At 42.3% G+C, this 26,676-nt stretch overlaps 1 protein-coding gene across 3 annotated transcripts in view; it reads left to right on the top strand.

Annotated features, from left to right (window-relative positions):
- Positions 1-26,676, top strand: part of NR3C2 (nuclear receptor subfamily 3 group C member 2) — a 300,548-nt gene that overhangs the window by 141,536 nt on the left and 132,336 nt on the right. For 2 of the 3 annotated variants that reach the window (XM_037162360.2, XM_053658650.1), the window contains exon 3: positions 8,413-8,564. In XM_037162360.2, coding sequence (XP_037018255.2) covers positions 8,413-8,564 — 152 coding nt within the window. The remainder of the gene's footprint in view (positions 1-8,412; positions 8,565-26,676) is intronic. The other variant, XM_053658651.1, reaches the window with a different exon arrangement.

The raw sequence follows: 26,676 nt of genomic DNA, 5'->3' as shown, positions 1-26,676 counted from the left end.
AAAAATACTACAAAAATCACTCCCAAATATTCACCTAAATAATGGAAAAACTAGATTGAGATACTTAAGATTAAATATGTGACTCAAGGTTGGGGGAAAATGCAGACAACTATAATTGAACAACAGTAAAGTAATTATTAAAAATAAAAATAAGTATGTGACTCAAAATATATACTTATCAAAACAAAAAGAGTCAGCAAAAAGATTTGTTAAGCGTATTTTATGTGTGAGTAAAAATAAGAATTTTAGCAAACCAGTTCTCAAATGTTGATTTATGTTCATGAAATTTTTTTATACAGAGTGTTTTCCAAATTCTTCTGTTTCTTAGCTTCAGTGATCATTATATAAAAGAGTGTGCATTTTGGTCTCCATAATTTGTTTATCCTAATGATCTAATGGGGCTGTTCCCACCCTGCACACCACAGACACTGGGGGGACCAGAATTATTACCAGAAATGCTGAAATCTATGTGCACGCAAAACACTGCCCATGTAGCAAATAAACTCTATGGCTATTGTAGCACCACTGTTTCCTCATGTGTTTTTAAAAACCTTTTCTTCTGGTTAACAATATTCCACATACTTATGCAAATTAAATGCAAAACAGGAAATATAATATGGAAAAGTAGAGTTGCCCGTGGTTCCACTATTACCGCCATCACAGTAAAGAATTATAGATCCAATAGTAATACTCACAATAGCCATAACTGGAAGAATATTTAATATGTGTTACACACTGTTCTGAGTGCTCTCACACACATTGAGTAATTTAATCTACAACAACCCTGTATAGTAGGACCTCTGTTATCACTACTGATGAGGAAATGGGCCCAGAATGTTTAAAAACTGGTATATATGGCTCCCATAGTGTCCTATGGGTAAACTATAAATTAATATCACACATATTATATTATTTATAAAAAACAGGAATATACCATCCCAATACTTTTTTACCACTATCAAGTTCAAAACAAATTCCCCCTAACTCACACTCTGCTTTTCACCCCAATTAAACATATTGATTAATAGCACTACCATGAAAATTTTCTGCAAGTCCTCTCAGTACTATCTACTTAAAAAACAAAACTCTTCCTAATGTGGCCACTTCTCACTGTGGTTACTGCTTTGACCCCAGCGGAAGCCATTATCATCTCCTGCAGGAACCTCTCAGCTCATCTCCCTACTCCCAACACCACCCACTCTTACGGTCCATTCTCCATGTAACAGCCAAAGTCAAGTCTTGTAAATGGTCATCATTTCAATATTCACATCACCCTGGTGACACTTACAATAGCATTCTAAGTCATTACCATCCATGCCTTTGAGACACATGTGGTCCATCTCTGCCTTCTTCTTGGGCCTCATACCCTACCATGTTCCCTTCCTCCTCATTAACTTCATTTCTGCAACATCACCCTCATTACTGTCTCAGGAGCATGTCACATTCATTTGGAGACTTGGCACTTGCTCTTTTCTTTGTTTAGTAATTCTCTTCTTTGTTAAGTAGTCAGACATCTTTACATGGCTGGCTGCTTTGTCATTTTGGTCTCCCCAAAGAGGTCTTTATGAAGAATTCTACCTCCATCTCTGTGATTTTCTCCACAGCACTTGCCACCACCTAAAATCATGCACTTGCTTCTGTATCATGTACCTCTCCTCCTACAGTAGAAACTGCATGGAAATGGGGGCTTTGCTTAGCTGTTCATCCCAGTGCCTAGAACATAGGGCCCGTAGGAGGTTTTCAATGAACAGCCTGATTAATGAGCAATTTAATCACACCCGTATGTTCAGCTAAGCATAGAAGGGTTTTTGCTGAATTTTCACTCTACTCTAGGTAGTTGAATGGATGTTTGAAATGATTACACGGGTAAAAACTTCTTAGCAACTGGGGGTGATTGTAGAAACATATATCTGATTGAATGATGGTACAAAAGATAGGTTTGTTTAAATTATACTGAGTGAGTTTAAGAAATGAGATTAAGATTTCATATGAAGACTTTCTGGTTACTGAATGTGGATCAATCACTACCATATTATTATCTAGTTGTAAAGATAGAGAAAGATAGTTTTACATATGGTAATTTCTGGAACAGCATAGTACATTATAGATTCTCAGTGATCCAGTTACTTCATTTTTTGATCTGTATAAATTATGTCTTCTTGCATAGCTTTCTATTGCTTCCCCTAAGCATTCAATCATTTTGGGGGGAAAAGACAGCCCAATAAGATGTTTTGATAATTAGCTAGTATATCTCCTCCCAAAATCAGCATAGCTACAAGAAAAAATTTAAGTGTCATAAGATTAGCTGTTCTAGAAAGAATATGTGTTTACATGTAGATCTTTTAAAAGATTTTATTTTATTTTTTAGAGAGGGGAAGGGAGAGAAAAAGACAGGGAGGGTAACATCAATGTGTAGTTGCCTCTAGTGCGCTCCCTTTGGGAACCTGGCCAGCAACCTAGGTATGTGCCCTGACTGGGAATTGAACCAGTGGCCCTTTGATTTGCAGGCTGGTACTCAACTACTGAGCCACACCAGCCAGGGCTACATGTAGAATTTTTGTGCTTGATCAAGATTAAGTAGTGGTTGTTTATAGTGTATAATACATGGTGTTTAATTTGAGCTTGCCATTCAATTTGGATAAAACTTGATCATGACATACTGTCCTGTTTATATTTTGCATCTATCTTTACCTTAAAAGGATATCTTAAAAAGTATCTTAGAAATCATATATTCAACTGCTCTGTGGTGAGAATTATGGCCCAGAGAGTTGATTTTGCTACGGTTTCACTAGGTAGCAGCTGAACTAGAGCTAGAACCCAGCTCTGGTTTACTGAGTCTGCATTTCCTCTTAAACCCCTGCAGGTCTGGCCCTACAGTTTGGTCCTCTCATCCTGTGTAGTTGCTTAGTAGATTATAGAAACTCTGATGCTGAATTCTGACCTACAACATCACTAAGCTTTGTATTTTGACAACACTTGGTGTGTAAGAAGTAAGTTCAAAATCTCCCCCCCTCTTTCTCAACCCTCTCCTCCCTCCCCCTTATAAAATGTACTAATGTGTCTCTTAAAACTGGATAGGTAACTTCCCAGCCCCCTGCCATCTTTCAGTTTCAAAGACAACCACGTGTTAGGGTATCAGTAAAAACTGGAGGTTTCCTGACCCATCCACATCTTGTGGGCTGTCTTCTGTGGTGATCATGCGTCTGTGAGACAGCTGGCTGAGCTTTTGAGAACAGTCTGTGTCTCTGGATTTTTTTTATTCTTCTGTTCAAAGCTGAATGAACTGTATGGGAATTGGACCTGTAACCTTAGCCTCATTAATTGACCTTCTATAAAATTGCCTCTTGGAAATTTACGTCCCACTGTAATGAGAGTAGGAGTACAGTGTCGTTCGCTCAGTACGTCATTCTAGCACTGCTCTGATGGCAGCGGGGAGCACAGCGTTGCCCAGGACACGGTTTTTGCCCTCAAGGGATTAGGAGAGTTGCCCAGGTCACTAATGTAAGGGCAAAAGTGGTGACTGCTGAAGGAGAGGCATCAGGAGAGGGAAGGGGAGCTTCCTGCTGGGAGAACATCAGAGCCCCACAAGGGATGGGCAGGGCTCCCAGGAGTGGGAGTGGGGGGGAGACAATGGTGGGTTGTGTATATGTATATGGAGGTACCCACACCTTGACGGGGGTGTTGGAGTGCTGGGAGCACGAGGCCAGGCAGTGTGAGAAGGCCTGCAGGAGAACACTGACTAGGAAGACAGACCTAAATGTGCTACCAAGGTTATCATTTATGGTGATATTGGGTGGGGCCAATGGAAGAGTTCTGATCTGGGAAGTAATAGAGCCAGAACTCTTTAACAGGAAAATTCCCTTGTCAACCGCTGTGGAGTGAAGGCAGGAGGGTGTGTGGCTAGGGCTAGGGAGGGGCCCTCTGAAGTGATGAGACTGGAGCCAGGGTACCAGTGGTGGAGCGGGGGATGTGGTGATATGAGTGTACAAAGACTGGACCACGTGGGACTTGGTGACTGATTAGATTTGACAGTTGAGGAGAGGTATAAGGTTTGAACCTGGGTGACTAGCAGATGGTAGTAACCTTCCAGAAGCTGATAGAACATAGCTCAGAGAGGGTATGTAGAGGAAGTAAAAACATGGAATTGGAACATGGGAAGAGGCTGTCCCTAGATATAAAGATCTGGAAAGTCAGCCACCAGAGAGCTGTTTGAGCTGGGGTGGTGTATGGCATCACTAAAGGGCAGAGGTAGGAACAAGGAAAGAGATGGCCAGAGGCAGAGCTCTGCAGAAAATCTATCCTGGAGATCAAGAAAAGGAGCCCAAGAAGCAGAAGAAATAGAGGAGGCATTGTCGGGAGAATGAGTTCAGTCCAGTGTTCCAGAAATGGAAGACGGAGATGGCTGGGGACAGGCAGGTAGAAGCAAACTTGCTCTTTGGTCATTGAAAGATGTCGGTGAATAAGAAGGAAAAATAATTCGTGTCTGGTTTGATTTTATAACTAAACAAATGTACTGCCTTAATTCGGATTTCCCATCTTTTTTGTGCTAGACATTCTCTTCATTTGTTTCTGCTACTACACCCTTGCCCCTTCCCAGACAGTTGAGCACAAATCACACTTTGTGTGAGGAGCACATTAGGCCGTCCGCACTGATGACGCGGTGGGTTTATAAAGACTGTGGTGCACGTGCCACTGAGCCGAAATTACGCCTTTAATCAGGGGTTGACCGGGCACTTGTTGGGTGTCAGGTGCAGCTCCAAGCACAGTGGTGAAAACACTGAAGAGCATCCTGGCCCCAACTGAGTTGACTTTCTTGTGTGGGTGAGGTGAACAATAAACAACCTAAAGAAGTAAAATAGGCAGCATCTAATAAGATGGTGGTGTGCACCAGGAAGAAAAATAAAGCAGAAGGGGAAGAGGGAGTTCTGAGGAAGGGGTCTTTTCAGCCGAGTGGTCGGAGAAGGCCTGACTTCTCTGTAGTCAGGCCTAGTGGTCAGAGAAAGAGTCGCTTTGGCGAAACCCCGAAGGGGAGGAGAGAGGGGCTGTGTTCCTCTCTAGGGGACAGGGGTCTCCAGGTTCTGGAGGCTGGAAGTCCAAGGTTAATGTGTCAGCTGAGTTGGTTCCTTCTGAAGCCTGCAGTGGAACATCGTTCGGTGCCTCTCTTCTGGCCTCTGGTGTTTGCTGGTGTCTCTGGCAATCCTTGGCTTGGAAAAGCATCCTTGGCCTCATCTCTGTTTCATCTTCTCGTGATGTTCTTCCTGAGTATGTGTCTGTGTCCCAATTCCCCTTTTTAATAAGGTCACCAGTCACGTTGGATTCTGCCCACCCTACTCCAGCATGACCTCATTAATTAATTAACTATCATTAACTAATTATATCTGCCATGACCCTCTTCCCAAATATGATCACACTCTGAGTTCCTAGGGTCCAGGACTTCCGGGTAGGATTTTGGGGGAGGACATGATTCAGCCCATAACAGTTACCATCGACTGAATTGGGCAAGTCTGTGGGAGGATCAGGTTTGGATCCAGGCAGGGAAAGGTTTGCAGAATTGTGCACATGTTAGGTCTGAGGGACACAGCGGACACTCAGGTGGACATACCAGAGATGCAGTTGGATAAATGGGTCTGAAATTCTGGTGAGCGGTCTGGGCTGGTGAGAAACATTTGGAAGTCCCTGGCACATTGATGATATTTAAAGCCAGGAGACTGGATCAAATCACCAAGAAAGTTGGCCCTGGCTGGTGTAGCTCAGTGGATTAAGCACAGGTCTGCGAACCAGAGAATCGTAGTTCAGTTCCTAGTCAGGGCACATGCCTGGGTTGCAGGCTGGTTCCCTGCAGGCCAGTTCCCAGCAGGGGATGCATGAAAGGCAACCATACATTGATGTTTCTCTCCCTCTCTCCTTCCCTTCTAAAGATAAATAAATAAAATCTTTTTAAAAAATCACCAAGAAAGTGAGTTTATTGAAGAGAAGGAGTAGAAAATACCAAAGACTGCAGAGAAGATTTAAGTATTGGGACCAAAACCAAGGCTCACAAAAATGTTAAATGCAGATCCCATGGATGCCTGTAGTCAGGAAGGGCAATTACAGTTTAGTTACGATTCTTAACTCGTATTCTAAATATTTACAAGTCATATTTTCCTGTGAAGTGTAAGAGAGTGAGACAGAGTACGGACTGAGTTTTACTGGCTACTATGCTGAAGAAGTTACTGGTGCTGAAATGGAATGTTTTGAAAGCCATAAAGAAGTCAAAGGACAGCAATAAAAGTAATAAAGCGCTCTTTTCTCAGGAGAAACAACTCTGGAGAACACCGTTTCAGTCCTTGATTTCAACAAGCCCTTTTCTAGTAAGTCAGCCATGCCACAGTGCTCGGAGCAGCCGAATGGCTAGTTCCTTCATCTGTTTCTAGTGAGAACATAGTTAAAACATTTAAAGTGTTGTTTTCCTAAATTATTAGAGCAATAGTATCACATTTTCAGCTAATTTGAAAAGCAGAGACATCATTACCGCATCACAACCATTCTAGCCTTCTGGTATGTTTTCTTTCTTGTTTTTAAAATCACATGCCTGCTGGTTCACATGGACACAAAGCCCTAACAGGAAGGTGAAGGCGGCACCACAACAACCCACCCAGAGTTTTCTGGATGCGTCCAGCTAGAAGTTCTCCGAGCCGTCACTCTTCCTGCTTCCTCTGCCCTCTTTCTTGGTCCGCCTGTCATCTGGTCCTGCTTCAAAAATCGGGGCTGCTCTCACCTTTCGGGAAATGCTCTCTGACTCTCTGTCCCCACCCTTTCCGATGGGAGGGGGTGGTGACCACACAGCAAGCCACTGCATTCCCTGCACAGTGCAGTGCTCACTGCCCTGGTTCCTGTCCCCACGAACGCTGAGGACAGAGGCTGGGTGGTGGTGGTTCTGAACATCGGGTTGGCCAAAAAGCTCATTTGTTTTTTCCGTATGATGGCTCCAGAAGTGCTTAGTTTTCTTTAACCTCACTCAAAAAAAAATTGTGTTAGATTGTATTGGGACAGCTGTCATATCACCATGCATTAAAAAAAATCAAGATTGATGAATTTTTGTATAGCCATTTTAATATTGAAGATGGAAAAAATAAGCAACATTTTTGGTATATTAGGCCTTATTATTTCAAAAATAAAAATGCAAAGAAAAAAAGATTTGTGCAGTGTATGGGGAAGGGGATGTGACTTATTGAATGTGTCCAAAGCAGTTTGTGAAGTTTTGTGCTGCAGATTTCTCACTGGACGATGCTCCACAGTCAGGCAGACCAGTTGGAGGTGATAGGGGTCAAATTGAGACATTAATTGAGAACAAAGTTATACCACATGGGAGAGACCTGACATACTCAAAATATCCAAATGAATAAAGCTATTGGTGAAAATGAAAAATGTGTCCTTTATTTTATGGAAAAAACCATGCAGACTTTTTGGCCAACACAGTGTTGTTATTTTTCTCAGTACTGTGCACAGGACCTGTGGTAGATAGATGCTCAATAAATGTCTGCAGAGTAGGCATGAAAAAAATTAGTTTCCTACTCCGTACACGTCTAAACTATCAGAGAACTAAGATTCCTTACTAGAATCTAAATCATTTTGTTCAGACTGTGCCATGAACTGACATAGTAATATATTATACATCTTGAGATGATTCCTTTTAAAATGTGTTCACGCAGATTTCTCCTTAAAGGGTTAAATTTGTACCTAAAAACTATTGCTCAAAACCCTTCAGTTTCTTACCATGAGAGATACCTGCGATATTTACCATGTATGGCTTTTTAAAAATATGTATTGACTGTGTTCCTCCAAATTAGTAAGCAAAATGAAGTAATTCAAACATACCAATGTAAGGCAACATGGAAAAAATGCAGACACTTCAAGAGTGGGGTAAAATTGCTAGCGGTAGAAGCTATAATTTTTTTTATTTTAATTAGTGGATGGTTTTGGAAAGGGGAGTTCTTTTTTTTTTTTTAATCTGGCTTAATTGAGATGTATAATCTGAGTCTGGGTGAAGAGATTTGAGAGGTGTTGTAATAGTTCTTTGTTGCCAAAAACACTTTCAAGATGACTCAGCTCAAGATCCTCCTCTTCTCTGTTCACCTTGAATGCACATTTTTGGTAAACTTTCTCAAAAATTGGAAAAGGAAGAAAACAGTTTACATGTGATGGTTTATTATTTCCCAATACTGACAACAGGCTTCACTCTTCAGAATGCTTGAGAGCATCGCTGCACCGATAGGGTGTACCCTCATTTTCTGAGTCCCGGTGTGTGACCGTACATGCTGAATTTTCTGTGGAACCATGACTTGTGGTCAGTTTTGAGCTAAGCTGTACAGCGTGTCAAAGGTGCCATTACAGTATAGTTGTAGTTATTTAAATCTTTATTTCTTTCCCCAGCTCTACTTTACGAAGTGTTTCTACTGGATCCTCAAGACCTTCCAAAATATGTTTGGTGTGTGGGGATGAGGCTTCAGGATGTCATTATGGGGTGGTAACCTGTGGCAGCTGCAAGGTGTTCTTCAAAAGAGCAGTGGAAGGTAAATGTTCATGTGGGTGTTCCTTTTTCACATTTTATTCCTAGTGTGTAGTCTGCTTGTACAGTTAACTCTATGGCATTATTGGGCAATAATTCAAAAAGTTTTTCTGATGTCATCGGTCAGTGGTACATAGTAATAATGCCTTATCTAAAAACCACCTAAAGATTTTCCACTGAGCCATATTTAATGGGCATAATTTGAAATTGCAAACTGAGATAACCAGTTATAAAGAATTTTTTGTTGTTTGTTTGCCTCGGTCTCTTTTTCAGTGAGACTAAGCAAAATAATTCTGTGTCATCATAACTTTGTGTAATCTGAAAGAGCATTTTCACTTGGAACACACAGAACTCGTTATTTCTGCATTTCTGTCCAGTTGACCCTCAAACAAGGTGGGGATGGGGCACTAACCCCTTGTGCAGTCGGAAATCAGTGTGTACCTTCTGACTCCCCCAAAATTAACTACTGATGGCCTACTATTGACCTAAAGCCTTACTGACAACATAAGAATGTGTCAATTAACACATGTTGTGTATGTTATGTGTATTATACACTGTATTTTTATAATAAAGTAAGCTACACAAAAGAAAATATTAAGCAATCTCAAGGAAGAGAGAATACATTGACAATATTTATTGAGAATGAATATTATGTATACATGGGCCGATGCCATTTACAGAATGTTGTTCAGTGGTCAGCTGTGTAAGTACATGTGTTTGCAGCAAAGTAAAACGTTCCCGTTGGTCTCACCTCTGTAATGTGGGTTGTGTTCTATACGGAATGAGTTCACTGAACAGTCACCTCTGGCTCCAGGTCTCTGAGTCCCACCTTCATTCCTCCTGAAGGTTTTCAAGTGGGTAATTAAAGGAAAAGTTGGAGATTCTCCTTTAGGATAGGTTTTTCTTCTGTCCAACTAATTGTACCTCCTGAAGAGAAACAGGCTTATAGTTTATTTTTGCCTTTCTTGCCCTCACTCGTAAGCAATTAATGTCAGACTTAGGCCAGATGGCTTTATTAATGTTGACCATTATGACTGGTTGAAGTGTAGAATTTTTGCTATTAGTACAAGTAGTATTGTATAATTGACATTATTTTCACTAAGGAGTTCAACCTCAAGACTCCTGGTGATGTATTTCTCAGGGAAGTTTTCTGAGAGATAAATTGCCGCTTTGGAGACAAATATTTCATGTCTATTTTGCTGAAGACCGCAAGGTAATATCCTTAGCTCTAGGATGAAAAAGCTGACCAATTAATTGTTTCTTTGCTTCTGGGATTGACTTTGCACTATTGAATTGATATTACATGATTTCACATTATTTACATTATTAAGTATTTAATAGTCCCCAAACCCAGTGCTGAATCGGTAATAGGAGTTTCATATTTCTTTCTCCAAATATGGGTTCTTGGTTACAAGTAACAGAAAATTCAACACAAACTGGCTTAAGCGCCAGTGGATGATCATTGGTCCATGTACCCGCGAAGCCCCAGTGTCAGCCTGGGGGCAGGTGAGCCGGAGCCGTGGGCAGGAGCCAGGTCATTAAACTCAACCCCATGCTCTCTGCTGCCTGACTCTGCGCTCGCTCTGCATTTGTGTGAGTTCTGTCAGGCCGCCGTCTGAGAAGTTTTCCGTTTGCAGCAGTTCTTATAGAATCCCCAATTGACTTTACCTTGGACTCACCTTGACTCACATGCCCCACTCCAAACCAGCTCATGTGGCCAGGGAATGCAGGGATCTCATAAGCTAGGCCTGGCCAGGGTCCGCCAACTTGAACTACCTAGACCGAGTGTGGACAAGGCATGTCTCTTAGGGAAAGGTGAGCTCTGGGACCAGAAGCCTCATTTCAGGAAAATGGGAAATTGTATTTGTACAATAGTGAAATTACTTTATTTTCAAAGGCTGTCCCTCCACCCTTGCTCTTTTTTCTTAACTATCTGATTAGCTCAATAGAAAATAAGTAGTTGGTATTTACCTCTGGCACCTTCCGATTCTGCCTGTACCTTCAGTCTAAGAACTCCCCTCTGGGCTCTCTGGTCAGGGAACAGAAGAAGGTGCTGGGTGGTAGGTGCTGCCCACGGGTTGCCTTCATATCAGAACCCAGGTGTCCACTGTTCACAGAATCAGCCCTTCTCTGCTTCTACAGCAGAAGGCTGTCTGGAAGTTTTGGCTTAGTTTTTGCTGTTTTGAATAATTTCTATGGAAATAGCTGAGGAAACAATTGGTTGGTTTTTTTTAGGTGAAAAAACGCAATGGCCCGTCATTTTCCTTCATCAAAAAGCTGATCAGTAATGGATAATGAAACTTGATGGGTTTCTTTTAAGACTTGCATTAATACAACTTACTTCCTACTTATTTGGAAATTAGAATTTTAGTGCTTACATGCATGAAACAAGGCTATCGATTTTCATTTTAAACTTCATGAGAGTGATAACTGACTTGTTTCTGTAGTTTGTGTTAGTTACCTGTTTTGTCCTGTGTTTGTGTGTGGGGGGGATAAATATGTAAGAAATGTGGCTATCTTTGTGATTTAATAATAAGGTATTTTTAATGCTTTATGTAGTTAGTTTGAGGCACTGATTTCACAAAGCTATGGTCTATGGATATTATGTTTCTTCCCCTTTTATGGAGGAAGACATTTGGGATCAGACCCAATAAACTAGTCTATTCAGAACCATAATCTCAAACTTAGACCCATCTGAAAGTCTTAGGAGTCCAAACCTAGATGCAACCTAAAGTTTCACAACTCCCAGTCTCATTGTATATTTTTTCTATTCTTCATAACTCTATAAAGTTCATGAAAATTCTGCCTTGTTGTCATCTGTTCATCTTGTTGGTAAGTACTAGGAAGTGATGTCAGCATTGGGGAGACCCAGTTTGGCACACCTACTGTGCATGTGTGTATGTGTGTGCACATACACATATACAAACATGTATGTAGGTTTTATGTTTGAATAGTTACTAAGTTTGTTTTCTGGTTTCTGTGATAACCTAAAGCTCTTCCTTCGATGACAAAAGCTTTGATGAGAATGCTAAGGAGCAGCAGGTACAGGGAGCTGAGCTAAGGGGAGTGGACTGAAGCCGAAGGGAACACCACCACCAAGGACAGATGCAGAAATGACCACTACAGAGGAGACGGGACAGCGGTCGTGGGAGGGGGACAGTCAGGGCTCGGAGTTCATTGGCTTCGGGTTTTGCACCCGAGGGTGCAGCACGCTAGAGCGTGGGGTAATCGTACAGTGGTAACTGGGGGGGGGGGGGTCTGCACATCATGTTGTCAAAGTGCAGATTATGTCATCTTTGTTCTGTTTAATGGGACGTATTTGTGTGCTTAGTTCTTTTCTTAAATGTTTCATATAAAAACACTCAGAAGTTTCATCAGAATAACTTACTTGCCAGTAGCATCAGTTAGGATCCATATTATGGTACCTTACAAATGACAGTTTGTCATTTTCTTTTTTCATTTTGGACTGCTTGTTTGCCTTCGAGTTTTGTTGGGACCCTTTTATCTGAAGGAAAAAAAAACATTTGTATATATGATTACTTGGACTGGTTATTCCTAGTTTAGCTGAAGTTCAGACATTATTGCATCTGTGGAATTTTCAGTCCCAGTTTTTGTCTTTATTCATCGTTAAGCTTTGATTATTATTGACTCTTAGCCAGTCCATTTCCCACAACCAAATATATATTTAGAGCCAGAGAGAGATCAGTATTAATTTTAAGTGGGTTCTCCTTTGTGGTGGAAACTGCACTGGCTCAGAAAACTTAGCTGTAATTTCCAGCTGTGCCACTCATGAGGTGTGAGATCAAGGCAAATTATTTAACTCCTCTGGGTCTTCATTTCTTTATATATAAAAGGGAAATGTAGTATTTTGTTATCTTAATATTACCGGGAAAAGTTACATGAAACCAAAATGTGCAGATTTTGTACATCATAAAGTAGATTCAAAATACTAGATCTTTATTATTTTCTAAGAACAAAATGCTAAAGTTTTCTGGTCACTTCTGTGCAGAGAGAGCCTGTAAGTGATACAGTAGCATAGCACTGTAGGTCTTTACTGGTAAGCCCTTCGTTTCTTTTCTTCATTCGATCTTCATTTTCCTGGAAGAAGTTACTGCGCCCATAGAGCCACCCTTTGAGGTTGCAAAGCTTCTTCTAGTCTTGCAGTTCTCAGTTCTCAGAGGGCATGTGGGGGGGTGGTGAGGGGAGTGGGGTGTCTGTCACCATCCTGGAGAGGCTCCTGCACATTTTCCAGAGTGGCCCGGCCTGTCGAGACTCCTCCCATAGTGAGCTACCCCACCTGGGGAAGCTGCACAGTAGGGCAGACATGGACAGCTGTCAGTGGGACTTCCAGCCTCTTCAGGGCAGGACAGTCTTCGCTCCAGAACCTAGCAGGACAGGACACACTTAGTAGCCACCAGCTAAATGTTTCATGTACATATGTGTGGCATAGAGCATTCAAGGCCAAATGACACCCCCCCCCCCAGAATTTACGCAAGCCCGTGGACTTCTAACCTGCAACCTGTAATTCTAATCTGTGTCTTCACCGTCTCAGTCTCTCTCCAACTGTCGATTGTGTGTTTCACCTCACGTGTATGTTGCTTTGTGACCCCTCAATGAACAGAGCCAATGACACTCAGCACACTATTTTATTACCTCGTTTCCTTTCTGGACATTCAGTGTCCCTGCCGTGTCTGGAAGACACAGCTACCACAAATCATGGAAGTGTTATACAGCTGTAAAAGAAGAGAGCTCATTATTGTGTAAAGTCAACTAGATTTGTATTTTCGTAAGCAGACCTGTTAGGTGAAAGAGGCCATAGCTTGTTAAGGGCGGCCAAATCAAAGAATGTCAGTTTCCAACTCAGACATTTCCCTTTAAGTAAGAGACTTACTTATAAATCTATTTCCTGAAATGAAACTGCTTTAAAAGATATAACTGTAGATTAATCTCAGGGTTCCTCAAATAGAGGCAGTATTTTAAGGCAACCAGCCAGTGACCATGTACCTCATTCCTTTTGCATGAAGTTCATAGCATATAGGTTAAAAAAATCTTTAAATTAAAGATTGATTATTCCATGGGGGAGGATGTTTTTATGAAAATGTAATGGCAGATTAATAATTTGCTTTGCTTTTCTAAATTTTTGAGTAAACTCAAGAGGCCCAGAAGACAGCATCGGACAGTGTTGCACACCCCAGTTATCTGACCAGTACTGCATGTGCTTGTGAGAAAAGGGGACAGACAAGCCAGCAGGAGTGTGAGCATGTGGGGGTGTGGGGCTGGATGACCCCATTGTGCCGCATGCTGGAGAACTTACATTTAGTGGACACCTGCTAAATCCAGGTGGTATTCTAGAATGTTGAAACATAGCTAGCCCTTTATAACTGGCAACATAAAATCAAGGGAATAACTTAATGCACATTTACTAGATGTCTTCACTTTATGATATGGTATGGCCCCCAGTGCTCCCCATGAGCCACTACCAGAAGCTGGTGGATATCGAAGTCCACCATCACTGCTCCAGAGCTGCTGAGTCAGAGATGGGAAACCAGAGACTGTTCTGGCTTACTTTTTTCTCCCCAAACACTTTACAGGTTAAGTATTTTTCCCATTACCAGGATGTAGGAACCAGGTACCTGATTCTTTCTAATACTTACCATAAGAGCTTAAATAGATACCTCCCCAGTAGATTATAACTATCATTTTTAGGAACACCAGTTTCCTCCCTACATATGCATAAGGCTTTAGCATTCATTGCAAATGATTGCGAGATTTTTTTTATCCCTCCATGTGGTTGCTATGGGAACATGTAGAACCATGACATTTAGGCCAGCCTGGAAGGTCAGGGAAGGCGTCTTAAAGAATTGACCAAAAACTGAATCTTGAGATAGTAGAATCGGCAATGCATAGAGGAATAAGGGCAGGCTTTCTGCTCAGGGCACCAGATGTAACTTCATGTTTCCACTGTGAAAATTCACGGGGTGGGTGAGGGAAGGTAGGGCCAGAAGTGCAGATTGGGACCAGGTCCCGGACTCTTGGGCAAAGCAGAACCAACCTCTGACTGTTTGCACGCAGCAGAACGGTAAACTCAGCGTTGCAGTTAATGTCCGGCTGCAGGGAAGCATGCCCATTTGAAGGGGGCAGCTCCCGGGGGCTGTTGTACATCATTTGGGGAAGGGAGGAGCTGGGATAGGGGTAGACCGACAGTGTTAGCCACCCCAGGCTCTCTGGGAAGTGTCATTGGCAGTTCTGGGTTGGAACCGAAGAGACAAAGGTCTAGGAAGACGCCCCAGGCTGGGCTGCTGATGTCTTCGCTAAGGTTAGGAAGACTGGAGCAGCTCTGGGGGCCTGAGAGAAAAGCTGCTTGCTTTTTTTTTTTTTTTAATTTTAATGTTTTCCATTGCCATTTAGTCTCCTTTTTCCCCCTCTTCACAATTGCCACACTAAGAAAAGGTTCTTTCATTCAGCAAACATTTATTCAGCATCTACTAAATGCCAGACACCATTCTAGGCAGATTTAGGGACATCTTGGGTGAAGGTCAAGGGAACAAAATAGACGAAGATCCCTGCCTGGGTGGAGCCTTACATTCTAGTGAGGGGTGGTAGAGCGGTTGAGTGTGAGAAACTAGTTACTTATGTACCGTATGGACAGTTGGTAAGTCTATGGAGAAAAAAGCGTTGCCAGGAGAGAGTCCAGTGGGGTTTGGTTTGGGACAGTGCACTTGAGATGTCTGTAGGCCAGTCAGGTGGCTCTAACAGGAAGTTGGATATGCGAGTCTGAAGTCTGGGGAACAAGCAAGACTGAAAATAAAGATTTTAGAATCATCATTTATGAAAGTAGATGTGTTTGCATAAGAAATGGGTGTTTAGAGAGGTTAGAATCTCAGAGGACATTTATCTAGAACATTGTGTGCATGTGTTACATGTATGTGAATCTTTCTCTTCCCTTCTCCAAGTTTGCCCACGGAAAAATCTTCATTGCCTGCTCTGGTTATTCCTCTCTTTGCTGAAGTTCAGACATTATTGCATCTGTGGAATTTTCAGTCCCAACTTTTGGTCTTTATTCATCATTAAGCTTTGATTGTTGTTGACTTTTAGCCAGTCCTGTGAATTTGATTTACTAAGTAGTGCAGAGAAAATGGCAAACATGTAACAGGTGCTCGAACAACAGTGATTGATTGATTACTATTTAAGTATATGGATGGGATGGATTCACTCTCATTTCTGTCACTTTCTCTGAAGTAGAAAGGGTGTTGAAGTAATCTATTAGAACATGACTTGAAGTGGGGACATTTGGGCCACAAGTAAATTGGCATAATCCAAAGAGAGCTTCTTGCAGCTTACATTTTCACATAGGAAACTTGAAAAGTATAAGTTAGAAGTACAGTACATACTTCTCAGAGTTATTTCCTGGGTTGATGTGTTTGTTTACAACCCATCTTGCGGCCCAAAGGAAATCCAAAGCAGTCAACATCTTTCCATGAGTTCAAGAGGAATTTAAAATAAGTGAACAGAAAAACAAGACAAAGGGACAACGAGAGCCAGACATAGAGCCAGGACCGGGGATGATGTAAAGAATGTAAGCCCCGAGGCCTCTGTAGAGACCAGCCACTGTTTTGGCTGTTAGCTTTGTAGCAGCCAAACCCAAGACAATACTGAGTCAGCAGACCTACGACGTTCTCACAAACTAGTCCAGGAGGTTGCCTGTTGATGGGAAAACGTTTATGAACTACTTTATTTTCAACGTGCCTATTCTGTCCATGGGGGTTATAGCCTGGTATTTAAAAGGGAACTTTTGCCCTGGCTGGTGTAGCACAGTGGATTGAGCATAGGCCTATGAACTAAGAGGTCGCAGGTTTGATTCTTGGTCCAGGGCACATGCCTGGGTTGCGGGCCAGGTCCCCGGTAGGGGGTGTTCGAGATGCAGCCTCACACTGATGTTTCTCTCCCTCTCTTTCTCCCTCCCTTCCCTTCTCTCTAAAAATAAATAAATAAGTAAAATCTTTTTTTAAAGGAACTTTCTCGTTGGTATTGGGATAGTTTGGTTTCTCTTAAGGAGCGGTGCTGAAACAGTGATTTATTCTATTAATCACCTGCTCCTCTAACAGTAGCTGCCATTTATTGAGCAGTTGCTGGGTGCCTGGCATGGCACCAACTGCTCCATGTTTTATCTAATTTATTCCTCATAACGGCCTCTTTAAATTGGCAAGTTTTGTGAGTTCTGAAACTAATATCTTCACATCTGAACTCTAACCAACTGTTGTTAACAGGAAAGCACTGACTATTTTTAACAAGGCTTCATAGTATGACCCTTCAACTCTTAATAGCAATAATAGTAAATATCTGAATACTTATTTTGTGCTCCTTATGCTAAGAAGTTTGTATATTTCCAGTGTGATTTACATAATAATTCTATGATATAAATAGCATTATTATCTATCCTCATGTTAGAGATCAGTCACCTGAGGCAGGTAGAACTAGCACAAGGTCACCCAGGTTGAAGGAAGTGGCGGAGGTGGGATTTGAACCCAAGAAGCTCAGGCATTCCAACTCTGTACTTAACATATAAGCTACACAGCCTCTCACAAGAGTTCTATCAAATCCCAGCTATTTTTACCCATCAAAAAGTAGGGCAGCATCTCTGCCTTTAGAACACTTATGAAGAGCACATTGTAATTTAAGTTATCCCACTCTACTCTAAATAATTAACTCCTAGCCATTTCAAGTTAAAACTCTAATTTGAATTTCTGTTGCTCTAATGGGAAAGAAATTGGGTAGTCTCTCTTTTTTTCTTAAGGAACGAACTCCATATTTTAAAAAAACTACCATTACCACCTTTAACATCTTGATATTAATTTAGAGTTCTATTTTAAATTTTTATCTTCCTGTGTTTCATTTCCTGGGTGTGATAAAATTTACATGTAGCCTAGGAGGCTCAGAGAAGCATCGCAAGAATGGCCTTCCTCTGGCAAAACTGAAAGCTACTAACGCTTCCACTTTCGGCTCTCTGCCTCTTGCCTGGTGGCGGAGAACAGACCCATGAGCCGGGGACACAACAGCACTCTCATGGAGGTTGTACTCGTGGTGTAATTAGGGTTATACAATTTACAGGATTGGATACCCTTGAGAGTGATTTGACACCCCAAAATGAAAATTGCTAAATTGACTGCAACCCAATGCCAAAATAACTCCCTGGAAGGATGGGAGGAGGAGGAGAACGCATTTAGGCATTGAGGTGGGGGGGGGAGGGCAAGTGGAGGCTGGAACCCGAGTCCCTTGGCTAGTACAGGCCCATGCCCGGGGCAGAGGGATGTCTGAACGAAGACCCTGGGGTCAGATTATATAAGACCCTCAGATTGGAATAAGAAATCTCAGCCCTTCTTTAAATACAGCAAGTCTTTTCATAAGGTTCTTTACAGCAGAAAGAATCAACCGGTGGCTTAGGTGGTTGTGTTGTCCCTTGGTGCCATGCAGTGGTTTATGCAGCGACCATCTAGTAGAAGAGAAGACAGCTGGGCTGGAATTGGGGACAGGTAGTAAAAAGGGGCCGACCGGTGGTAGAATGGGTGCAACAGAGCGGGAGGCTTGATCCACCCAGTGGGGAGGAAGACTTGGCAAGCCTGATGGGGGATCAGTGCTGGAGATGGGTAGGGATCTCTGACGGAGATCTGGGGAAGCACTTGAAGAATGCAGATGATGGATGGAGGTGAGGACTGTCCGGACTGCGGAGATCGCTCTCCCAAGGAGATAAAGCAGTCCAGGGCAAGAGGACTGGAAAAGCAGAGACAAGACTCTGAAAAAGTTCACTTTTTACCTGGGGATAGTTCCTGGAACATCTTAAAATAAAGAAACGGCATAGTTAGGTCTTAGGCAGATTGGCAGGTGGGTTTAGTTCTAGGCAACAGATGTCAGTGGCTGCCGTGGCTGCTGGGTGCAGTGGACGGGAAGTTACACAGTGAAACTGAAAGCCCAGCGAAGACGTCGGGCCCACAGCACCAGCGGAACAGGCCTGCTGAGTGCAGTGCTCACCGGGGAACCGCGTGCTGTTGCCGCTCCTCAGAGAGGGCCTCGGTGATGATTTTAGCAGCTTACGGCGCTGCAGGGAGCCTCAGCATGAAGCAATTAATGACTGAGAAGGCAGAAAATTTCTGTAGCAAATAGAAGAAAATACCAATGTTTCAAGTCCCACAAATTCTTTCCTGCAATTTTGTGCTCTTCAAAGACAGACATACTGAGTACAGTGATTTTCTTTTAACCTTACTCTTTGGTATCTCTGTTCACTACCCATCTGATAAGGATTTTTGTAGGGATAAGCAGATCCCTGTAACACACACACACCCACAGGCAGGTGTGCTTGCACATGTGCACATGAACTTGCAGGGCCATGCCCAGGCCCCCTCAGTGACCCAGTAATTGCTGTCCGGGGCTCAGGACAGTTGGGGCATCCTTGAATGTGAGCAAGAAGACTTCAGAACCACCCGGAATTGTTGTAAGACCACAGCACACACACTCACATTCTCTCACATTCACACACCTCCCTCCTGTATCAGAGACCAAATCTACACCGCAGGGGAGAGCAGGTCGACACCATGGGAAGAAGCTCACAGCTCTTCTAAGCAACGTAGATTGTTTCCAGTTTCTGTCCTTGCGGTGGCCGTCTTTGAAGCTCTGTAGTCATCAAGGATAGATCCTTGAATGTGCTGACTCTAACGGTGCATTTACAGAAGCAGCCCCTTCCTCCGTGTGCTGCGCTGCTAATGCACAGCAACTGCTATACCCTACACAGCACAGAGCCGTCCCCGAGGAAGAGTGAGGAATGCGATTTCTCCTTAGAGGCATAAGGCTAAGGCTCCATTTAATCACTGGCATTTCAAAACCTAATGTTTTATTTTTCTAATGGTAAAAACATGAAATAAAACAAAAGATTAAAGAGTATAAATCTAGAAGGATATCATAACTGTCAACAAGAATTAAAGTTACTTATAGCAAATTAGCTGAGGAGTCAATGGGGTGAGATTTGGGGGAAATTTAAGAGAAATTCATAATTCTATATAGCACTGTAAATACAGTACAAGTTCATTAAATTATATTTCTTTTAGCAGAATCAAAACTGTATAATTTTGGGGGGGAGCAAATACTTCTTCCTCCCTTCTTATATTTCTGATTTCTTCTCCAGTTTAGAAGGAACAACCAGGACTTGAGTTTGGAGATTCATGCCACCCTCTTAGAAGCCATACTGACCACCTTTTCATTTTAGTGAAAGGCTTCTTGGGTATTTCTCAACAACTGGAACACTTACTGTGAGAATTTTCCAGTAAGAAACCATATAAAAAGGCATCACCACCATAGGTTCCAGAGTCATTTTTATGCCCAGTACAGTGTGAGTAGAACGAGAATTGGCCTTGGGGTCAGACAGCCAGGACTTCGGTCCAGAACGGCATTGTCCACTCTGAGACTTGGGGCCAATATGAAACATCTGTTCCCCGTCCTACAAACGAGAGAAAAGTCAGCTCAACCTGTCTCTCAGAGGTAGGGGGCTAAACGAGTGCAGATACATTTAAACTGACATACAAACAGTAAAGGATTGCTTTGCAAACATTATAATTTTATTAAAAAGAGGTTTCCCCTTTTTAGTGAGCAATGCAATCAAATGCAATCAATATACCTTCTTTCTCAATAAAATGTAGAACATTTAAACTGTAGCTACCTTATATACACAGTAAATAATTGATTTGAAAAGAAACAGTAAAAATTAAAGGAAAGCATGTATCTCTTCAGGCCAGGCTTGGGATTTTGAGCTCCTCCTCTCTGGCTCCTCTCCGTGGCCCCTCTGGCTCCTCGCCGCACCGAAGGGCCATGGTGGGGAGGCCGCGTCTTCTAAAGCAGGGTTTCAGTTCAGTCTGCCCAGATACATCATCAAGGAACAAAGAGTTTTCACATTCTTTCCACATCTTACACAGTTTGGAAGGTCACAACTACCTTTTACTTTCCTCTTCTTTTTTTAATGAGCTGTACCAACATTTCTGAAACACCCTGCATTCTCCTGCCCTCCCACTCTTGGTGAATGACTTCACCGGAACCCCAGTGCAGAATTAGCCTGGGTTGATTGTTTTTCATCTGGCCAGCATTTCCCCAGTTGAACCAGGCTCAGCAATTTGACATTACTTGTATTACATAAGTACTAATTGTTTTGTTTTCTACTAACCAATGTGAACTGAAGTTGCATTCCAACAGAGAATAATAATGAAGAGTATTTATAGTCATTAACTACAAATCTTAAAGAATAATCACTTTTTAAAGGAGAAGAAATGACGAAATTGTTAGAGAAATGCCATTATTAAATGGTATTGGATGAACAATTCCTTCAAGCAACCTTCCCTTTACATTTTTAAAATTAAATGTACTTCTGACTCATCTGATTATGATTTAGACCTATTTTAAGAACTTTAGTTGCTGTAATTGGTGATACTTAAAAATATTTGTTATGTCTCCCAAATATTGAAATAGCTGGCTTTTGCCTAATTTAATCAGCATTTCACAAAAACAAAGCTGTAGTAGACTAAGGTCAGATGTCAATGACGCATAAAAACCCAGGTCCAGAACTTGGAGAATCCTTTGAGCCAGGAACAGGTGCTGAGAAAAGAAATGAAGAGGCAGGGAACCAACGGGGCCAGAGCTGAGTTGGGATAAAGCAGACACTGAAAATGGGAAGGAAAAACATCCCACCTGCGCCCACCGTGTCGGATCTGACAGGAAACAGCACGTTCACTCATCAAATGCCTGTAGAGGGAGTGCTTGCTGGCTATCGTGTGGCCGAGGCCCTGGGTGTGTGGGGGGGTCCATTCCCAGTAACAAAAGGGTGCGGGGGTCCTCTGCACTTCATTCTACGCTGTGTACATTTTGTTTCTTAAAATCACACACTGTACAACATATCTTGAAAACTACCCGCAAAGCAAAAATAATCATAATGAGCCTTAAGAGTTAACTTTGTCTTTTTCAGTGAAGCCAGAAAAAATGAAATGGAACTGGGAAGGAGCTCCCTTTTTACAAAGATTCTCAGTGTTGAACTCAGTTTTACTAGGCCAAACGTTGGAGTTTTCAAGTGCTGGTGGCTATTTCCTTTGTTTAGAGTAAGCTGTAATTTATAGTCATGACCTACAAGGAAGGGATGGGAAGGAAAAAGAAAGTATTTCAGTGGCAAAAATTGACCTCTGTTGAGCCATTAACTCACCCTTCGTAAAGACAAACCAGGAAGAGAAAGCAAGCTTTAAACTGCTTGAAAAATCAAGCGAACTGTCTTTCCTACAGTGAGGATAGAGCACGTCAGAGTGTACCATGAAGTCTGTCTCTTCCTTTACCTGGGAAACTGGAGGAGACTTTCTGTTTTGCCTTCCCCGTAACTTATTACATAAGCACTAACTGTGCTTTCTCTTTCTTTTATTTTTTTGCTGTCCAGTATGACCAGAAATCACAATTTAAAAAAGGAATAGTAATTGTATGAGTATTCATTAGCATTAGTAAAAAGATCAGTTTTAAGAGACAATAGATGGGGAAATAATTATAGAAATTCTAATATTCAGTGGTTTTAGTTATAAAATTCCTCAAAACAATATTCACTTTAAAATTTCTTAACTACCTGCCCTCCACGTATATGATTATGATTTTTTGAAGATTCTCAGTTGCTACCCGGACAACAAGAAGCATTTCATTTCAGATACTGTGTCTGTGGTGCTTTCATTGACAGTTTCTGTAAAGATTTATTCATTCATTCATTCATTCATTCATTCATTTTGAGAGAGAAGGAGAGAAATATTGATGTGTGAGAGATACATCAAATTGCTGCTTCTCACACACCCCTATTTGGGGACCTGGCCCACAACCAGAGCATGTGCCCTGACTGAGAATCGAACCAGCGACCTGTTGGTTGGCAAGTCAGTGCTCAGTCCACTGAGCCACACCAGCCAGAGCTCATTCATGAATTTTTTTAATCCTCCCATATTAAATATTATTTTTACAGTTACTAAAATATATTAAAGATTTAAGTTGAGACATTAGTGAACATTTTTAAACATGTAACATGTTGATGTTTTTTCTTTAGTAATTGCATTATCACATCATTCTTTCATAAGTTACAGGTGATTGGGGAAAGCAGTTAGTCAAAGGCTATGTCATTATGCAGAGAGGCGTCTACCTGTGATGTACATATGCTGCTTGCTGTAGGCCAATCTCTCATTTAAAACAGAGGCCACTCCGTACAGAGTCGTGGAAAGGGCCTTCTGCTCTCTTTTGTATCATAGGAGAAGGGACTCCACCCACTTTCTCACATTCAGGTGTCGAGATCACATTGCATTCCTACTCATTCTTACTGAACGGCCAAGTAAGAGATCATTTGGAAATCACTCTCAGACAATGACCTACTTTATACTGCACAGGTAAAACATAGGACAGTCTTCCCACTCTCCAAGATTCTATTAAGATCACATAATAAAATTAATCTGCTATCAGCCCTGGCTGGTGTAGCTCAGTGGATTGAGTGTGGGCCTGCAAACCAAAGGGTCACAGTTTGATTCCCACTCAGGGCACATGCCTGGGTTGCAGACCAGTTCCCAGCAGGGGATGCACAAGGGACAACCACACATTGATGTTTCTCTCCCTCTCTCCTTCCCTTACCCTCTATAAATAAATAAAATCTTAAAATAAATAAATCTATTATATGTAAAAAATCATAATTCCATTTCCTTATACAAAGTTTTCATCAATAATAAATCCGACAGCCATAATAAAGCATAATACACCAAACATGTTGCATATCTTCTTCCATCTTCCATATTAAAATGGCTGTACAGAAAGTCACTCATTTTTACAGGTTTTCTTTAAAATGCATGCTGATATGATAGCTGTCACAATACAGTCTAACAAAACTGTTTTGAATGAAGTTAAAGACAGCTAAGCGCTACTGGAGAGCCATTGTACAGAAAAACCTAAAGGAGCTTTTTGGCCAAGTCAATAACCCTCAAACATTCACCCACTGAATAGTGGCTGCCCACTTCTGCCCTCACCCAGCCCCTGGCAGCCACCATTAAACTTCCCATCTTTGTGTGTTTTGTTTTCTCACAAGGGCTTTTCTTAATTTTAGCTTAGTAAGTGAAGCTAGGTGATAGTGTCTCATCTTCTGTAGTAAAGGTTAGATGTACCATGTTATCACTGGAATCATGGCCTAAGGAGCCTGTGTTCAGATCCTGGTGTCGCCGTGTATACTGTTCATCACGATTCGCGTGTACTTAACGCTACAGCGAGCTGGTGCTGAAATGGACAGTCTCTGGCCTTATTTCTGTACAGTTTCCATAGGAGTTAAGGAGAGCCCTCATTTTCTGTGAGGAAGCTATCTGAAGAATGAAGCCATGTATCCACAGTCACACGGCGAGGGGCCGAGCGGGGGGATGGCATGGAGGTCTGACTGCACACTGTCCTTTGTGTGACTCTAAGGACCTGGGGCAAAGTTCTGGCTGGAAAATAAAGGCAGGGTGATACCTGCCTAACTCCTGATGTTTGGGCAACTGGAGAGGATATATCTGCCAGTTACCTAGTATGTTGTGGACATTAAATGAATGATAGCTGTTTGCCGTGTTCTTATCACTCGTCAGACTGGACATAACATCACCGAGTATGTAAAGCTGTAAGTCAGGGGTGTCAAACTCATTTTCATTGGGTCGGCCACATCAGCCTCGCAGTTGCCTTCAAAGGGCTGAATGTAATTTTAGGACTGTGTAAATACCACTACTCCTTAACTGTTAAGGATTGAAATTACACTCAGCCCCTTGAAGGCAACTGTGAGGCTGGTGTGGCCCTCAGTAGAAATGAGTTTGACACCGCTCCTTTAAGGGGTTACTTGATGGACTAATATGTATGATGTCAGGGGAATGGTAATTGTACATCAACTTCCACCTCCCCTCCCCACCACACACATTAAATATAAAATATGTATTTGAAACCAATAAGGGGCTGCTTGGAATCCTGGGGAGAATAAATACCATTGAAATTACATGCAGGCTTAGGGGATGCAGCTTTTCCAGTTGTTAAAATAGTTCTGCTTTGTTATCAAATCGGGCGATGGATGACATTAGAAGCTATAATACTATTTGATACAGTTTTGCAGAAGAGATTCACAGCACGATACCAGCTGTGGGTGCAGATCCCAAACTAATTTTTGTACAAGGAGTAATTCTCATTTTACTAGATTTCTGCCCACATAAGCCTGATGCAGACATATCCTTTAAAAAAAACTTTTACAAGATAAAGGAGTGCAATAACTGATTTTAACAAATACTTGGCAGTTTCTCTCCTTTCAAGATCAGGTCTGCAGAAACCAATACACACTGGCAGCCTAAACTAAGAACCTGCGGTCTTGCTACTAAATAGCAACGCACAGTGAAACCTACCTCCATTTCTTCACATGCAGTTGTGACAACAGCTTATATTTGCATGTGTGTTCCGGCTAGTAACCGTGTGGTGTTAGTGACTTGGGAAAAGATCACACAGCTCCGGCTCAAACCTGGATCTGACTCCAGAGCCAGTACCTTTCCTAACAAAGTAACTCACGCCCTGACTGTGGCACACTGGAGAAGAGTGGAGAGAGGAAAGACGCCTCGGTTAGAAACTTTCAACTGGAGTCGATCTGCATTGTCCAAAAACAATTTTGTAAACTTCTACTCGTTTTCCCTGGAAATAGCTAGGATGCTCACTGCTCTCGTCCCCAGACCTATAGTAACTAACCCTTGGAGAGCCCATAGGTGAACTAAGAATGGCCGTCGGATCATTGGCCTTTTGGACGAAGGGGGTCGGTGTCTCCACATAGGTCTCAGCTCCATCTGTCCAGGTGGTGGTTTGTCCCTGCCCGCTCCACCAGCATACATGCAGCAGACCTGTTGGTACATATTAGCCAGGATTTACTGTGATGTAAACTCATTCTCTTACGTAAATGACTGTCTGTCCCTCAAAGCAACCCCTCTTAATAACTTTGTTCATAGCGCCAGTTGTGAATGATCTAACCACAGGAAACTTTCCTGTTGCAGAAATTACAGTGGTAATCATAGAGCACTTTTCTTCAATAAACTGGCACCGAGGTCATACTTGGCACACTGGTAAATTCAACGGATGATTCGCTTTCCAACACTTCCAGATGCTCTCTGCCATCGAGGGGAATCGGAATGGCCTTGCGTTTTCGATCCCTGAATATGTCACTGTAGAATCACAAGCAGTGTTGTGAGCTGGCCAAGGGTTCCCCACTTGCCGAAAGCCCACACTGTGTGGGAGTCTGTGAGTGTTAGTACACTTCATTCCTCGGTGTGTAAGGAGGTGCCATGGAGTCCTTTGAAACCCAGGGAAGCTGGTCTGGTTTCATATAGAACTCAGGGTGGGTTTTAAGTGGATACTGGAAACCGCTTTTAAAACTAATCATTGAGGCAGTTAAATAAAGTAAAAATAACTTTGCTCTGAGCTGTTTTTCTTAAAAATAATCAGTAGAGTTTAGTAGTATTTGAGACAATCTTACTGATCATAGGACCATCCTTCCCAGATCTTTTGTCCTTTCTATAAACCACTTTATTGCCATAGGATCAGCCTGTAAAAAGCTGTATCCAGACCTTAGTCTTAAATAATAGCGGTGGATGGAACAGTGCTTTGAAAATGGCTAACAGATTCTACATTCAGAATAGCTTTATCGCTATAATGAGGAGTTGCAGATTTTGGGTTATTCGAGTCAACCACCCACCGAGCCTCCTTACCGCACCCTGACCCAGCCCCTGTCAGAACGCGTCTCTCCCCCGCCCCAGGCCTGCTGGCATCTGGCGGCGCAGCCGGCATCTCCTCTCAGCGGGCGCCTCTCCCTAATCCTCAGCCAGTTCCTTCTGTCGGGAGAAGACGTCCCATTATTCTGACCGCTCTGTGGCATGTGGCAGACGGGACGTTCAGTGAAATGCTCTGACCCTGCTCTGTCCAGTGTGGTGGGGCATTGGCCACCTCTGGCTGTCAGACACCGGCAGTGTGACCAGTCCTAGGCGAGCTGTGTCACACAGGTAAAGTACACTCTCCGTTTTGCTGACTTAGTATGGAAAATACACTGCAAACTATCT

The sequence above is a fragment of the Artibeus jamaicensis genome, unplaced genomic scaffold, assembly GCF_021234435.1.
Source record: "Artibeus jamaicensis isolate MK-2021 breed Jamaican fruit bat unplaced genomic scaffold, CSHL_Jam_final scaffold_537, whole genome shotgun sequence".
Lineage (NCBI taxonomy): Eukaryota > Metazoa > Chordata > Mammalia > Chiroptera > Phyllostomidae > Artibeus > Artibeus jamaicensis.
This window is presented reverse-complemented; position numbering and strand designations above follow the sequence as displayed.